The sequence below is a fragment of the Macadamia integrifolia genome, chromosome 8 (assembly GCF_013358625.1).
Source record: "Macadamia integrifolia cultivar HAES 741 chromosome 8, SCU_Mint_v3, whole genome shotgun sequence".
NCBI lineage: Eukaryota > Viridiplantae > Streptophyta > Magnoliopsida > Proteales > Proteaceae > Macadamia > Macadamia integrifolia.
Window position 1 is genome coordinate 9,170,279 of NC_056564.1, and position 17,640 is coordinate 9,187,918.

At 37.3% G+C, this 17,640-nt stretch overlaps 2 protein-coding genes across 2 annotated transcripts in view; both read left to right on the forward strand.

Annotated features, from left to right (window-relative positions):
• Positions 1–1,550: 1,550 nt before the first annotated feature.
• Positions 1,551–3,319, forward strand: LOC122085957 (60S ribosomal protein L35a-3). The gene is made up of 5 exons (XM_042654586.1): positions 1,551–1,705; positions 1,885–1,920; positions 2,031–2,259; positions 2,360–2,402; positions 3,065–3,319. Exons 1-4 carry the CDS (start codon positions 1,674–1,676, stop codon positions 2,399–2,401), a joined length of 339 nt encoding a protein of 112 aa, XP_042510520.1. The 5' UTR covers positions 1,551–1,673; the 3' UTR covers position 2,402; positions 3,065–3,319.
• Positions 3,320–5,980: 2,661 nt separating this feature from the next.
• LOC122085954 (cytosolic enolase 3) overlaps positions 5,981–17,640 on the forward strand; it is a 19,050-nt gene continuing 7,390 nt past the window's right edge. The window contains exons 1-5 of the mRNA XM_042654583.1: positions 5,981–6,464; positions 6,567–6,721; positions 7,196–7,370; positions 10,966–11,037; positions 11,146–11,262. Of these exons, the coding sequence (XP_042510517.1) occupies positions 6,360–6,464; positions 6,567–6,721; positions 7,196–7,370; positions 10,966–11,037; positions 11,146–11,262 (624 nt within the window). The 5' untranslated portion in view covers positions 5,981–6,359. The remainder of the gene's footprint in view (positions 6,465–6,566; positions 6,722–7,195; positions 7,371–10,965; positions 11,038–11,145; positions 11,263–17,640) is intronic.

Genomic DNA, 17,640 nt, shown 5'->3' on the forward strand with positions numbered 1-17,640 from the left:
AGCCAGCGGGCCGTAGCCATCAACCCTTATCCACCTTGACCCTAACTCAAGGCCGAACAATCCCTCAGGGCCAAATTTTTTGGCCTAGCCCTATGCAGGCTCAGGGGCGGGCCAAAGCCAAGTTTAAGCCGCCATATTTCCAAACATAAGAGGATATGGATTCCCATTTGCTCAAGTTTGAGGATAATTTTTATGTTGTATGAGATTATATTACGTATGATATAAATTTTTTACGGAAATTTTTCCATCGTTGGTAACTCCCCACGTTTATCAGTTCTCCCTTTAAAACAAAAATAATTATATTCATAAAATAGCATATTTATCTACCGAACTAAACCACATATCGAGGAGCACAATGTCCAACTTTTGAGTTGTATCGAATGTAATATCTGCCACCCTCCAAATGGATCAATCAACAACATGGTGTTGAATTTGAAACCCTCAGAGGGATGGGATCAGTTTGTCTTATCAGATGTTGATATTATCCCTCTCCAATAGATCCAGCTCCTCTCTAACATGTTGAGTGTTTAACATTGCATTCGATGATTGGGAGGACTTGAACACATATCCCAACACATGGGCGCGTGCCCCCATGTCCTCATAGCCTACTACATGGGCCTTCCGACACGTTGGAGAAGATTTTTTACACCCTAACCTTCCAAAAAGGTATTTATTGATTATACTTCACCCTCTAAAATTCTCCTCCATGTCCATGGAGTGTTATTGTTGGGTCTTGCTTGTAAGGAATCCACCTTTGGAAAAATAGAGAGACTTGATAAAGCATATCATCAAATATGTTTTGCTTTGGAAGCAAAATTGACTAGCATTGGACATTGGAAGAATGGTTTTAGGTAAGAGTATAAGTTTTTCCCTGATGGCCCACCCTAAGCTTGAATGGAGCCTAAGCTAAGATTTCTAACCCTATGGGCTAGTTAGGGTTGAAAAACATTGATCTTTGGTTAGGTTCGGCCGAACTTGGGCTGAGGCATAGGCCTAGTCTAGACCGGGCCAACCCGGCCATGATTTTAATTATAATTTATATAATATAATTTTGTGTTATCATCCTATCATTTTATTAAGATAATAAGTTTGTTGTCATTGATTCTTATGTGTTACACAACTATTATTGTGTTGTACTTCATAATTTTAATTGTATTATTGATCATTTGTATCCGTGTTTTTTTTTTTCTTTTCATTTAATCTTATGCAGAGCAACCAAATGGTAAAAATAGGGTCAATCAAGTTTAGTTCGACTTCGGCGACCTTGACAAAATAAAAGTCAGTTAGGGCCAACTTAGCCCTCACTAATTAGGGTCACAATAGGATTAGGCCCAGGTACCGGAAAGGGTTACGTTGAGTTTCGGTTGAATATTGGGACATAGGGTTTAAAGAATCCCCGCCCAATTCGGCATTGTTTCATCCCTAGTTTTAGGCATGTATGGATCGGATATCAATATCGATCCAGTGGTAAAATTGTAAAAAGAGAGTATATTTTGTATGTGAAAGGCGAAATTGACCGATCCGATTCGGTATCGGTATGACTAAACCCTAGCTTGGAACTTGTTATCGGTTTATATAATCTCATCGTGTAGTTCTCATTAGGTTTTAGCTGGACCTCCGCATACCTTAGCATTGTCCTCTGCTCGCCGTTAGCGAGGGAAATCGTAGCGAATATGGTGAAGGGGCGCCAAGGAGAGCGAGTCAGGTTATCTTCATCTACTCTCGCTTCCATTAGTGTTCTTCGAACTACGTTCTTTGTTCGCTTGTCTATTTAGGGTTTAATCTTCTGCCATTAGTTTTATTCGAACCATGTTTGTTCGTTTTTCTCTTTAGGGTTTAAGCTTTATCTATATCTTCTCAGTTTCATTTTTGTATTTGATTCAGACTCTATGTGAGGGGAACTATCCTCGGATACAAAAGGTAATAGCTGGAATCCCATTCAACAAAACTGAATTTTATTTTCTGATCTGAGTTCCTGAGTTGTTTCATGGATTCGTCTAATTGAGCTTATGTTCATGTCGATGGTTTAGGTCGAAATCAAACCAGTACCCCAACACGTCTTTGATCCAGATTGAGGGTGTGAACACAAAGGAGGAGGTAGGATGGTATTGCGGTAAGCGTATGGCCTACATTTACAAGGCCAAGGTCAAGAAGAACGGATCTCATTACAGATGTATCTGGGGAAAAGTCATTAGGCCACACGGTAACAGTGGAATCGTCCGAGCAAAGTTTAAATCCAACTTGCCTCCCAAGTCCATGGTATGCCCTAACTTTACTCCCTTGAAGAATTTTCGTTTAAGGTTTAGGTTTTTTGTATTTCTTCTCTATTTTATTAATATATTTTCCTTCTGTGTTGCAGGGTTCTAGGGTTAGGGTTTTCATGTACCCAAGCAATATATAAGGTAATGGTTGGAATCCTATGTATCTACCACTTTGTTCATTGGTTTGCTAGGTTTACTTATTAGGGTCGATATGGATTTAGTAAATTTCATAGGTATTTATGTGTCTTGGTGTACTTAGTTGATTCCCCTGTCTTTAGTTTCTATTCATTTGCTCATACTGTTGAATCGTGCTATCTAAAAGTTTTAGTTGCTGCACTATGTTTAGAGTATTTTCTGATTACAGGGACAGATCTCTAGTATCTAGATTGCAGAAGCAACTTCAATTTGGTTATGACATGCTGTTTGCCTCTGTATGGATTGCATGTTAGATCTTCCTAAAGTGTGTTTTTGCATTTGTTTATTGTTTATGCCTAATTGGACTCATTAGGTCTGCAACTTATTACACTAGACTAAATTGTATTCATATGGCTGCAGCGTACATGTTTTGGATGTTATCAATCAATGTGATAAGGTTAACCCATTGTTTCACTTATTATAGAATGTATATGCTATGAATGTACAATAATGCTAATCGTATTCATGTTCTCAGTATATTTTACCTTGCAATTGTACATTGTTGAAATGAGCCTAGTTCTAAATTGTTTTTTAATTGTTGTTTTGCTCTGTTTTCTTCCAATAATACCAATGAATTCGTTTATGATTTTTGGGTATTTTCTTTGCAGTGCTTTGGTATGTGTAGATGCCATGCTGGAAATTCCAGAGACGTGGAGGTTTTGGTTTTTACTATCCATCTGGAGCTAGGTTTTGAAGTTTTTGTATTCAAGAGCTACGATAGTTTGTTTTGTTTTATTTTCAGGATGATGAATTTAACATTTATTTACATATGGGATTCTTCACACCCATTTGCCTCTCAATTGGCATGATGGATGTTCAGAACTTGGTGCAACTAAGCATATTCGAGCTCAGTTTGCTAGAAATTCTCCTACTTTAAGCCATCTTATTTGACATGCATTTTCCCTTATGCTGGGTTTATTTTTTTGGATAATCAATGTGGCTCTATGATTTTTTTTGTTGGGTGAAAATTACATGAGTTTCAGTTTAGGTAGCCACTTAATATTTAGGTTAACAGATGGACCTAAAGATACCCGTAATAGTGTTGAACTATATTGCATCCCTACGGATTGGACAGTTGTCTCCACAAACTCACCATGGCCTCTCGCTGTACTGTTCACCTCTCTACATAGAACAGACCCAGATTCACTTCATTATCTTCATTATCATTTCTCACCTGAAGCAATGGTTGCTCTGCAGCAATCTACAAATCATTTCAAGCTAAACTCCCACCCTGAAACAAACACTGGTAATGACCATTCGATTATCATTATTTGACAGCTTCTCTTTTCTCAGGATTCCAAAACTCTTTTATCTTTTGGCCAAACCGGAACCTAGGGCATGGGTGGCAGAATCAGCGGCACAAGGATGGTGGGCACAGATGCTGCTTCATTCCACAATTTGATGCTCGGCTAGCTGATGAAACCTACATGGCTATCTCAGCATTACTCTTTACATGGCCACTAGGCGAGTGCTTCCCTTTGCTAGACCAGTTCGCCCCCTTTGCACTTCCAAAAACCAACGTTGGCTTGATGCTGATTTTCTGTTTACCTCTGCTATTTGAGTCGCATATGTTTGCTCTCGGGGGTGAAAATTAACCTGCGTGACAGAAGTTCGTTCTTCTTGCAATGGGCAGGGCCAATCCATAGTGGTGGTACTGACACGAACAGTGGGATTGTTGTTGATGTTTGTTGAGTAACGGTGGAGCCGGCTGAAGCTCTGGCTGTCGGATTCTTTTGGCAAACCTGGGCGTTCTGTCCAAATGCGGGATGTCTTTGTATCTATCTTTGTGGGGAGAGAGAATCCGCTGTTTAGAACTTGATTAACGTGCAAGAGTGGTGATCTATACGTTCCAACCTGCTTCCCTAGGGTGGTTATTCCGTCAAGAGATATCGTCAGACTTGTTCTGAAATTGAATGGAGATATTCCGTAACGGTCGATCCATGAGCAAATAAATGGAGTTCTCCGGCAATGGAAGATATCATAGCCCTTTTATCCAAGGGCATCAATGGTGGTTATATTAATAAGAGAGAGGAAAGCAGATAACTAATAACCCTACTCTACTATGTCCCAAGTCTTCGACACAGCAAATTTGAAGGCAATCCATAATGCCTTATTTTTCAAAAAGTGAAAAAAAAAAAATCATGTATAATCACAATTGAACTAAGTTTTTTTCATTCATAATTTTAGTTACAGTCAGTTAAAGCAAACCCCATATAATTATCCTTTCCCAATATAGTAGGTTATTTCTCAAAGATGACTTCAATGCAACATGCCCTTTGCCAATATCTTGTGATGTATGGGAAATTCTGGTAGGCACATATGTGCTTAGTAGTATTTTGGCACTGCTCGCATAAGTGTGTGTCTAGGGATTGATTGGTGGATTAACTCCCCTTGTAAGTGCAGTAGTACAGTCATGCACCATTATTTTCCCCCTACTCCATACCCCTTGGCCCCAGTGGGTACCCACTTCTCCTCTGGACCACCATAGTGGTGGGTCAAACTTGGTAAAGAAAAGAAAAATAGTGTTGATGACCTACACCTTAGATCTTTCAATTCGGCAACATTTTGTTAGCCCAATATTCAAATTGTTTGTCTTTTTACAACCAAATGTTGAAGAAGATTCAAAAAGAGACAAGCCGCTTGATCATAATTGGCCAATCACAATTTTTATAATCCTACTTTAATTGCAATAGAAATTAAAGGGTGAGGGAAGTGAAATTTTCATGTTGAAAAAAGAGATGGATGTAACCAATATCCCATGTGACTATATAATTAACTTTAAATCATTCTATATTTGATTATAAATTTTCACTTAACATTCAAAATCTTTTGCTATAATGTGCAAAATAAAAATTATAAGTAATTAAAAAATAAATAGTTTATACTTTATACAATCACATTGGATCATATGAGGTATGTTATGTTTGGTTGTAAGGGGAATTAAAGGGAAGGGAAGTGAATTTTTCATACTTAAAAAATAAATATATGTAATTATTACTCATGTGACTTTAACATTAACTTTAAATCATTCCATATTTGGTTATAAAATTTCACTTTACTTTGCATCCAAAACCCTTTGTTATAATATGTAAAATAAAAATTACATATAAAATATATCATTACTAAATATGAATAAAAAAATTAAGTAGTTCATACAATCATATAAAATAATGATTATAAATATTTATTTTTAAAGTATACAAATTTCACTTCCTTTTCCTTTAATTTTTCATTGTAAGCAAGCAGAGCCATAATGATTACAAATATTTCTCTTTTAAATATGAAAATATTATTTTCTTTCTTTATAAATTCCCCTTGCAACCAATCAGAACTTTCGTCCGATCACATACCCTAAGGCAACTTCTGACCGATTAACCATTAATCCTCATCGGACCAGAATCGTCTGGGGCAATAGCGGATCGGAAATCCGGATTTTTTACCCCTAATCTGTAGTGAGGCATGGTACAGCCGTACAGGGCCGGGGCTATCCAGATCTCGATTCCAGGTTTTTAGACCCCGATCCGAAGTGAGGCACACGCACAGGCACGCAATGATGCAGCAGTTCTTTCTTCTCCCTAAAGAGTACCGGACCGCTAGAGTCTCAGCGTTGAAACATAACCTTCAAACTTCCATAGTGAGGAAGCGAGGGCGCGATCTTGACGAAGAACCAGGGGCCAAATGGTTAGTCGAAAGCATTCGTCGCGATAAGGATCAAGTCTTCACAGAAGATATAGCCATATAGGGCACAGAGCTATTTATTCCGATTTCAGCAACAAGAATTTCTACAGATTCCTGGTTTCGGCGAAGAACTGGGGAGCCGAGATCGTTGTTGGAGAAGAAGTTAAAACCCTAGCTATTCGAGTTTCCATCGTTCAGGAATAGATACAGACGGAATTAAGCAAAATGTCTGTCCAAGAATATCTGGACAAGTACATGCTCTCCCGGAAAATTGAGGATGCTGTTAATGCTGCCGTTAGGGCAAAGGCTCCAGATCCCGTATTGTTCATCGTAAGTTCCTTCTGATTTTGATACTTGTAAACTGGTTTATTGCCAGATCATATATGAATCCGTCATTTTAACTTGTCTTTCTACAATTCATGAAAACTTCAGTCAAATCATATGAAGAAAGCCGTTCCTTCTGTAATCACGAAGATCAAAGCCAGGCAGATCCTTGATAGTAGTGGGATTCCTACTGTTGAAGTTGACTTGTACACTAATAAGGGGATGTTTCGGGCTGCAGCTCCTAGCGGTGTTTCTACTGGAATGTATGTCGGCCTTTACTTGAATGATCCATTTTGTTTTTATTCAGAACGCTAGAGTTTCTGGAATCTTCTTTTTGTTATTTAACGCCTTTTGTTGTCTGCATAATGGTTCATATTTCCAGTGCTTTTCTCTGATTCTTTCCGAAGCAGATAAAAAAACCCAATATCTCTTCAGAAAAGAGAAAATTAAATGCTCTCTCTATCACACACGGTTTTCTTTGGGGAAAATATTTAAGATGGTAGTGACCAGTGACGGCAACCACGCTCTCTTCCTCCTCCTTACATAATTAAGTTACCTAGAACGCAACTTTTGCTAATCTGATTTTACATGTACAAACATCCAAATGTTTCCAGGAATATATATTTTACACATTTTTAGACTCTTATGTTCATCAGACTCAAACGGTATTTTTGATTTTTCTTGTTGGGTTTAAATCACGAGCATACTAGCTCTCCTGTTATGTTCATTGAACCCAGGGATGAAGCTGTTGAATTACGTGATGGAGACAAGGGAAAATATCTTGGTCATGGTGTTTCTAGAGCTGTTAAGAATATCAATGAGAAGATATCTGAAGCCTTGATTGGTTTAGATCCAATACATCAGTATCAAATTGATCAGGCTTTGATAGATTTGGACAAAACTGAAAATAAGGTAATACTTTGCTTTCCAATTTAGGGGGATGTGGTAGGTTTTTGCATATTTTTGGCCATTTATGCGTGATATCATGGTTGAATAGAACGAGCTTCGTGGTTCAATTTATACTTTGAGTTCAGGTGCTGTTTTATCAACTGTTGAATTTTGTTTGATTACATAACATTATTATTAAGAGATCTGATTATTTAGTACCATTGAGAAAAACATCTGTACGTTCATTCATGTTTTGCAACCCCAAATAGCATTTTCTTGTGGACATTTTCCATTTCTTGTAGAGATGAAAGGCATAATCAGTGTTGAAGTATATGGTAATAAATGAATGGGAAAAACATATTTCTAATCCTCCACTCATTCAGTTGATATAATGTGAAGGTGGATCTAGTAAACTCTGGAGAAAAAACATTAGACTTTGATCAGTTTAGGAAAGTTGAACCCCATGTTTGTTACTTTTTCATGTAAGTAGATATTTGAGGTGAGGTTGTGTTGTGCAAAGCCCACACTCACTAGGAGGTCTTGAGTTCGATCCCCCTATCTCCCCTTCTATAGTGTACCCATCTAAAAAAAAAAATATTTGACTTCTTTTTCTTAAAATATCCATAAGACCATGTAAATGCCTGTAAGGCATCATTGAAATTTGTTTGCTTGTAGTAGCTGTATCGAAGAATTTATTTAGAAAGAAGCAAATCCTTAAACTAGTGCACTTTTATTGTGTTGCATTAATTGCTTGATATCTCAAACTAGGAGAAATCCCTCCTATAGTGTCGAATGCTTAACCAGTTTAGAGACATAGGCCTCTTAAACTAATCTCTCTGATGCTGCAGCAAACCAGGGACATCGGTAGGGTCAGACTGGACCATTAATGGATCAATATACTTAATTTTGAGTGCGCAATGGGCTATTTGGCCTGGGCCATGGGCTTATAAGCCCAAATACGAGGGATTTGAGGCCTATACAAACTTAGATGTTTGTTTATTTTTCTTAGAGTTTGTAGATACTTTCCATTTTTCAAGAGTTATGTTATTATGGGACTTTCCTTACCTTGTGCATGGACAGTTTCCGAGTTTTTTTATTTCTCAATTCTATTCTATAAATAAAGAGATGGGGCTAACAGCTCCCCTAAAAATTTTGAGATTTTAACATAGTTTTTGCTTGTTAGTTCTGTGAGATTCAGAGCTCCTTTGCAGTTTCTGTCGTTCTCAATTTTTTCTGCTGCTCACTACAAACTAACCTTTGTTAGTCTTCTTCTCAAGTGCTAGCCAGATTTCTAGTGCCAACGTATCAGCAACTCAAGCCCATCGAACTCTAAGTTCTGTTGGCAGTTTTCTGCTATGTTTGAGTTCTGTTATAACAACAATCTTCTTTGTTTCTATTCTTTACTAGTTACTAATTACTGATGTACTTCCTATTTCTGTTCACCTGAGTTTCCTAATCTGATTCCTTGTTTCTATGTTGAGATTGACTTGCTAATTTGGATCCTAGTTACTATTTTCTGCTGGTTACAAAATCTGGTCTCTCTTTTACTGAGTTGCTATTTTTGAGACTACCCCGCATCTTCAAATCTTACCATTAGAATTTTGATCAATATAAGATTTTATAGACTTGTTCTTGTAACAAAATCGAGGAGAAAGCAAACCAGAATCTATGAAGAGAAGAAGAAAGAGAGAGACAATAGAGAGAAAATGTGCTGAGAACCATGATAGACTCAGCTTGTGTCTATCGCGGATAGCCAACCTTTATTTATAATGTATAGTTAAAGAAATAGAGTCCAAGTGCTTGGAGTACAACTCAAGTTATAGACTAACAAGGAAACTAACACTAACAATTAAGACTCACAACTACACCACGATAGGGACACTCTGCTATTGTGAGTATTCTTTAACAGTTCTTATTGACAAATAGACCATGCAACTAGAATTTCGTGCATATCTGAGTTGTATAGTTATCTGGTTTGCTCTCAATTTGGGTTCTGTCCTCATACCTGTGATCTTGTCGCAAGTTGATCTCCCACTGGACTTCACTGGTTTGAGATTAGCACTGCATTACTCCCAATATTAAACAAGATGTGATTTCCTCCCCTAATGAAGGAGTAGATTACAAGAAACTACCCCAGCAGTTTATAATCCCAAACAATACAAATAGGATCAAGAAACAAAGAAATAAGATCATCAAATAAACCCCAAGAATACATTACCCATATAGGAGCAAAGCTAGCCAAAACCCAACCCGATAGGAGAGAGAAAGACCTGTTATAGAGTTGGAGAGAGAGAGGTGCGGCCAGGTCTGTAGGAGTCCGATTAAGCTATACTCTTGAGTGTAGCTAGTCCCTAGGGAAGGTACAAAAACCCCAAAGTTGAGAGGATTTTGACGGCTGGTTGTGAAGTTACAAGCTTTCTTAATTTTCTGATATAAGAGAGAAAATTTTAAGATTCTGCAGAACAGCTGCTGGATAGATCTGGACAGCTCCAAGAAGAGGACCGAGTGGTCTAATAGTAGCCTAGAACACACCCTTAAAAGGCTTTACAGATCAGAGGTCAGAGGAGGGAGATATGGAGATCGATCTCCCTCCTAAAATCTTCACTAATGCTGGTCGGTTTTGGACTGTAATAGCTTGTAACAGAATCTGAATTGTACCTTTTGAATGTTACAACAAATAAAATAGAAAAAGAAAAAATAGAATAGATTGGGGGTTGAGAAGGGTGAAAGAGAATAAAGGGATGGTATCTCACCCCTCAGGTTTTGGCTATCACACCCCTTAAAGGTTTAGGCATCTAACCTCTCAATAACAACTTTTTAGCTAAAGAATAATCACTCATTAATTCATTCATTCAAATCTAAGAAATATCAGTGCATAGGCTCCTCTATTTAAAGATGGCAGAGTTACAATCATACCTTGACTAAGAGCTAATTTCCAAATAGGATTAGACACTCCTACTACAACTAGGACTTCAAATAGAATTAGAACTAGACTTATATTTCCAACATGGAATAGGACTGACTAACTAATAGTCCATCTAGGACATTACACTTGATGGGCCCAATGGGCCTTTATTGAATTAAACAACTTAAATAAAAGCACTGAATATAAATCCCGTTTTCCTACTTTCTACCCATATTTTAGGCCCATTAAAGTGGCCCATTACGAATAAAACCTATGGGATCAAAGGCCCAACACATACATTACCCACCCAAGGCTTATTTGCAATATGATTAGTCCATTAAGTGACTGATCTACATCATCCCTAGTTTGCTTATTGGCTGTTAAGCATTTAATTCAAAGTGTGATTGATGCAGGTTCTCAATTGTGACTGGTAATCTGATGTCAATCACTTACCTTTTCAATTTTCATGTTATACTGGGAACTTGTTGCGAATAATTAGATGTTACTATAAAATCTCAATATCATTAAACCTGACTGAAAAGAATTAAGACAGGACTATGAAAGTTCTGACCTTACTTTAAATTGCATTAAACATCATAAGGGATGTTCCACATCCAGGGAACGATCTCTGGGCCCTTCTGGAAAGCGTTTGGAATTGTGACAACTTTGCACATGTTATGGGGCGTCACTTATCCATGCAATATGATTTTGCAGGCTGAACTTGGAGCAAATGCTATTTTAGCAGTATCTATTGCTGCTTGCAAAGCTGGTGCTGCTGAAAAAGAGGCATGGATTTTCTTCTATTTTCTTAAAATTTTACCTGTATGTCTTTCGGATGGTTTTAATGACTTGCCCTTGAAGATTCTAGTCACTAATTTTCTTTCTTTTTCTCAGGTTCCACTTTACAAGCACATTGCTGATATTTCGGGTAATACTGGCCTGCTGCTTCCTGTCCCAGCCTTCACTGTTATTAGTGGCGGAAAACGTGCTGGGAATAATCTGGCCGTTCAAGTATGCCCTATATAAATCCAGGTTACAAATCTAAATGGTTGTTTCGTATTTTAATAGCTTAGTTATGCCTAATGGCTCTCTAAGTTAGCTGCTCGTCTTTCTAACAAGTTCTGTGATCTCTGTCGTGAACGAATCAAAATAAACCCTAACTAAACTATGAGATAGTGGTAAGAAAGGGGTCGAACCCACAGAGAACTAGAAGGCTAAATCTACTAAAATTGAGGTGAATGTTGTTTTGAAAATCAATTTTGTAAAATTCAGAATTTAAATTAAAACTAAATAAACCAATTAACCAGAATAAGAATTAATGAGAAGAAGCTATTCTTAGGTCTCGACTCCGTTTTGGTATTACTACTAATTTCTGGTTCATACTTCGGTTCACTGAAACTACAAAAACACAATCTTTGACTACACTAAACATAACCTATCATGTCAAGCACTATCGTCTATCGCTTTCACTTAGCACGCTTAGTTCGATTGGTTAAAGGCTATCATTAGTGTATTGCTAAAAATCACATTAAATACCGTTGCTTGAATAAAATAATTGAATCACAAAAGCAATTATTTTAAACTAATTTATCTATTAAAATAATCCACAATGGGAGGGGTCTTTAGCATCAAACAACCAAGAATGAATTTAAATCAGAAATTAAATAGTATAACTCAAAATATCATTTAAACCTAAAGATAGAAAGAACTTAGACGCTCATGGTGCTAATGAAGGAATGGTAGTAATGATGATGATGGTGATGAACCCTTGGCGCAATAGCAATCCTCTCTATGCAATGTTGTCCCTGAAACTCCGTCCCAAAGAAGGCATGATCCAAGAAGAATAGAGGACTATGAGAACCAAGCAAGTAAAACTAGCCAGCTTTTTGCTCTATGAAGGGTGTGATATGGCAGCCTTAATTCCCCAAGAATCGGTGTCCAAAAATCCCCCTCAAGAGAAGGACTGAGAGATATCTGGAGAAAGAGAAAGAGAAAGAGAGGTGCTTGTGATGGGGTGGTAGAATTGGATTAGGAAAGAGAGAGATGGGTTCGGTGGGCAATCTAGGAAGAAAGAGAAGTGGGTAATGGAGGGCGTGAGAAGGAAGGAAAAGAAGGAGAGAAATATGGAATGGAGAGATAAAATAGGAATTGTAGGAGGGAGAGATTCAGTGAGAGAGAGGGATGAGTTCGACTAAAGGGTAATTCGGTGGGAAAGAAAGAAACCGTGGGATGGGGGAGAGAAAATAGGAGATGAGAGATAAAGAAAGAATAGGGAGAGAACATGGGAGATGTTTTAGGTAAAGTGGGAGAGAGGGATTCCTACTCTATTTTGGACAAGGAAAGAGAAGATGAGAGAAAGTAGGAGAGGCAGAAAAGAATGTGTGGAATAGGGAGAGAGGGAGAACCGTGGGGTTTTCTCTCTCCCTAAATTTCCCCTTTTTTATTTATTTTTTATTTTTTATATTCTCTCCTTCTCTTGGAAATTCCAACTCTACCCTTGCTTCTAGACTGAACACATCCGTCAATTTAGCAGCAAACTTGTGCACATCCCTTGAAAACCCTGCAACCAAAGATTATCCCAATATATGGTCAAATTAATCATGAAAATCAACTTAAAATTAACAATTGAATATTAATTTTATGAATAATTGTGACCCGATCATTCTGTAAATAACTTCATGTAGTGGACCTTCAGTTAATTTTTTTTTGGGGGGTTATTTGGATGTTTATACATTTCATAGTTGGTGCATTTTAGAAATCCACTCTTTTAGAATCAATGTATCAAACCATTGAAAAGTCTCCACCTTCTATAATGAAAGAGACAAGGTTCTCATCTTATCTTTTCTTCAAGAGAGGTAATGTAAGGTAGGTTCACCCTAAGCAAGTGAACCCCAATAATAACAGCCCCAACCAAGTGTCAGGTGTAAGACTTTGGGGTTCCACACCTGGTTGACTGTAGGCTTAGAGTAGGTCTTAATAACCCCCTGAGCATCACTTGTAGAGGGCTGAATGCAGGCAGCAACACAGTGACAGAAACAGGGCCAGCAATCAGAGTTCAAATGGCTGAATGGGAGAAATCCTACAGTAATCAAACCAGGCCCCTGATGGCCTTGAAAACTGGATCGAGTAGCCTCCTTATGGACCTTATGGCACCCTCCAAAGGGTTTTAAAATTGGCTGGCAGGACTGGGAGATATGAAGAATCTTGGTCTAGGTCCAAATTAGGAAACTTCTGAGCCTATTCGAAGAAACAGTTGTAACAACCTCTGTTGGAGCCCTCCTCTTGGTCGAGTGTCTCTTTTGGGGTGCTGAACAAAACCCCAAAAGCTTGAGTTGATCTGGACAAAGGTTAGGGAGATATTCTGGCCAGAAATTGCTCTCCAGGCCTGCCGCAGGTCTTGTAACAGCCTTACTTATGCTGTTTATTTGATATTTGTAACAACCTTATCAAACTCTTAACAATCTTCAGCGGAATAACGGAAAACGAAGAAGGAAAATAGAAAATAGAACCAATGGCGGGGTTGAGAAGGGTGGAAGAAAATAATGAAATGGGTTATCTCACCCCTCAAGGGATTAGGCATCTCACCTCTTAGTAACAGCTTTTCAGCCAAAGAGCATTCACTCAATTAATTCATTTATCAAATCTCACTATTACAATCGATGGGTCCTCTTTATAGGCTTTGCATAACTTGGACATAAAACAATAATTAAATAGGAAACTAATGGACTGAAATAAATACTTTCTAATTTGTTTCTTAACTTGCTAGCCAAGTTTAAAAAAATTAGAAACTAATAACTAAACTCAAGAAGGAAACTATCCTAATTACAAATAGAAAAGTAATTGACTAACCAAATAGGAAACTAGGAACTAACAAAAATAGAAGCTATTCCTAATATAGAAGTAAGTTTCTGTAGCTCTTCTTCTTGAGGTTATTTTCCACCAACTAAAGGACAACTGTATGGATCCTTTGGAAAATCTTTTGTAACCAAAACTTGGAGGAGTTACTGTTCATATGAACAGTATTTTCTGGTTTTGGGGCTGCATAGAGATTGGTTCATGGGCCCCAAAAGGCTGGAAACCTGGCTGCACATCTGGCTCAAGGCTGGCCCAAAATAGGCCAGATCTGGGCTGGCTTTTTGGGTGGTTTGATCCATCTACATCAGAGAGAGAAAGAGAGAGAAGGTTCTCCCTGCAATGGGATGAACCTTGTATTGCTTTAAGCCTTAAATGTGTTGCTTCAACTAAAACCCAAATCTCACACAGCACCAACCATGGAGGAGCGCGAGGGTGGCATCAAGTCTTCTTAGAAACTCACAACTCTATTTTCTATGCTAGTGTATGAATGCTCAATGACCATCCCAAATTGACTATAAGTAAATAAAAGAAACCATCTATGGCTCAATACTAGGATAGTCCAACCTCGAAAGACATAAACGAAGGCATAAATTTCATCATAGGCTTGAGGATCTGAAAATAAATATTATTTTCTAATATCTTCGTCTGGGAAAACATCTAATCATAAATATTATTAAATTAGGACTAGTAATTACTTCTGAGCCTGTTATATGCCTACCGTGCCCAAATAAATTCAATAAAATAAAGGTTTAATGCTTAAATTGACTCTAAAAAAGACCAAGCTTGAATTGTGGATCCCATATGATATTTTTGAATATCTCCAATGTTGCCTTTACCTCAGTACTGTCACATGATGGATGTTGTTCATTATTGGGAAGTTTGATCTATATTCCCTTCTTTGTTTCCCTTGGAAGTCTCTTGGACAATCTTTGGTTTTTTTGATTAACCATTGAAGTGGTTAGGCTCAATGTTAATACTAGGTCAAGGGTTATAAGTGTTTCTGATTTTACCATGGGCTAGATTTGATATAGAAGAAGGAGGAATTTTATGGTAAAAAATTGTTGTAGAACTGAGATCCAGCAGAACGTATATTTGGAAGAATGGGTTTCCATACTGATTTTTGGGATTAAGTATGCCTTGCACTTTAGAACAGCTCAGTGGTCTCTGTGAAATTTGATTAAGCTATAATTTGTAGTTCGATGATTTTAGGTTTAATTGGGTTGGTCAAATACAATTTAATGAAGAGGCATTGTGGTCAAAATATTGGGTAATGAGGATTTTGTGTAATTAACCTAGGGTGCAAGGCAATAATTCCTTAAGGAAAGAATTCTCAATTGGTAGGAAAAATCTGCATAATTTCAGTTAACTTTAATGCATAGTTTTTAAGGCGGTAGGGCGACGAAGGCGTTTGAGGGTCTTTTAGAGCGCCTTAGCGATAAGGCGGGCATAAAGCGTCGCCTTATCTACTAAAGCGTTCATGTATAATTTTTTTTATAAAACCAATCTATTTGGCTCAAATCCTAGTTGAATCCTATTACTCATATGCTAAATAAATATTAAATGTTCATATTCATACCAATGTAAGATATTCATCAAGAAAACAAATCAATAAAGTGAATAACATATTAACATATAATATAAATACATAATTATGAAACAAAATTATAAATATAAAGAAAAAAAGACATAAAAAATACAAGTATTTATTATACTTACTTCTATGATGCCAAAATTAGTGCCTAAGTCCTAAGGTCATCCACTATATTTCTACTCCTGTCAAAGAAGAATGAAGCTCACCGCTGCCAGAGCAAAATGGTGGCCTGGATCAATGGTTCTTCCTTGTTCCTTGATTCCTTCTCAAAGCCCTTTCTTAAAACCCTTGACAAAATCCAAACCCTGTTTGTGAATCGTGTTTTTGTTTTGTTTGTTTTGGTTATTTTTTATGGAGTAAAGTTGATCCCATACATCTCAAGTGTTAACAAAACCATACACCTACCAATAAAAAATCTATATTTGGAATATTCATCAAGTAATTTTAAAATGTGTTTAAAAAAAAAAAAAAAAAAAACCCATAAGGCGCCACTTCAGATAAGGCGGAGCACTGCCTTAGCATCTCTAGACCGCATCAACGCCGTAAAAACTATGCTTTAATGAAACATATTAAGTTTTGGTGCTGAAGAGGCTACAATTACCACTTTATAACTCTAATTTTAATGCGAATCACCTGTACCTTCGCTCTGAAATCCGAAACCTATTCAAAGGAAGGTGATTTTTAAGACAAGACTAACTTCTTTTTGTTTTCAAGAGAGTAAAATGAAATGAGAAATCTCCACTAACCCCACTAACCACTTGATGCAGTTAAAACATAATTGGGCTTATTTTAATGGAAATAAGCTTTGGGGTGGGTTATGTTTGACTTGGGCCTTTGATCCAATGTGCTCTCATTGTAATGGGCCTATGATATGGGTAGAAGCTAGGCCTATGAAATTAGTTATTTAAGTGTCTTTTTTAATTGTTATTAAGTGTTTAGTTAGGCTAGATTAGGATTATTTAAGTCTAGTCCTGTTTTGAGTAAATCTCCTTCATTGTTTTAGTTTCCTAGTCAGTTTATGTTACCTTATTAGCGAAGGATTGGTTTAAGCATTTCCTTTTTAGTGTTTTGAGTCTGTTTCTGAGTCTTCTATATTAGTTTGTAAGGGAGTCCAGCAATGTACATGAGTCTGATTAATGATATTTGGCCTAGGTGTTTCTTTTTTTCGTGAGATTGAGGTTTGCTGTGAGATCCAGTGTTATGTTAGTGGGAAGGCATTAGTGGCTGGTGATTCCAGTTGAGGCTAGGTGGGATGCTTAGTCATATCTTCTTCTCATCATTCTTTATTCTCCATCAATACTCAAGTAAGATAAATTCACAACTACTGATCTAACCATTAGATTTATTTGATATTTTGATATATTGTTGTTTGATAGCCAAAGAACTGTTGTTAGCCAGAGTCCTACTTCTACCAGTTTATTATTTTCTGAGATATTTTAGTTCCTAGTTTTTAGGATCTTAAGTTACTAATTCTGTAACAATTCTGATTCTTGAGATCCAACCATTGGATCGAGTCCATCTTTTGAAGAGTTGTTCCTTGTTTTTTGATTTACTCTGTATCCGAATTTCATGATCATCTGATTTGCTGATCTAGTAAATGTTCTAAATTCTGGTTATTTGTTGCATCACTGTGATCCTGGTTATTTGAGTTTCTGAAACCTAACCCTTAAGGCTTCTAGAAAGCCATGACCACATGGCTAGATAATTGAGGTTGTTTTCTCAATTTCAATTCAAAGCAATAACAAGCATTTGAAGATGTGGTTTTCACGCAACACAGATGACATGCAGGATTTTAATTGACAACCAAAGGAATTCCCCCTGAAAAGGGTTTGGTTCTTGAACAAGAATATGTTAAGAGTAATCAAATCCCATGTCCCCCCAACCCCAAATCCCATGTCCCCCCAACCCCCAAATCCCATGTCCCCCCCCCCCCCCCCCCCCCC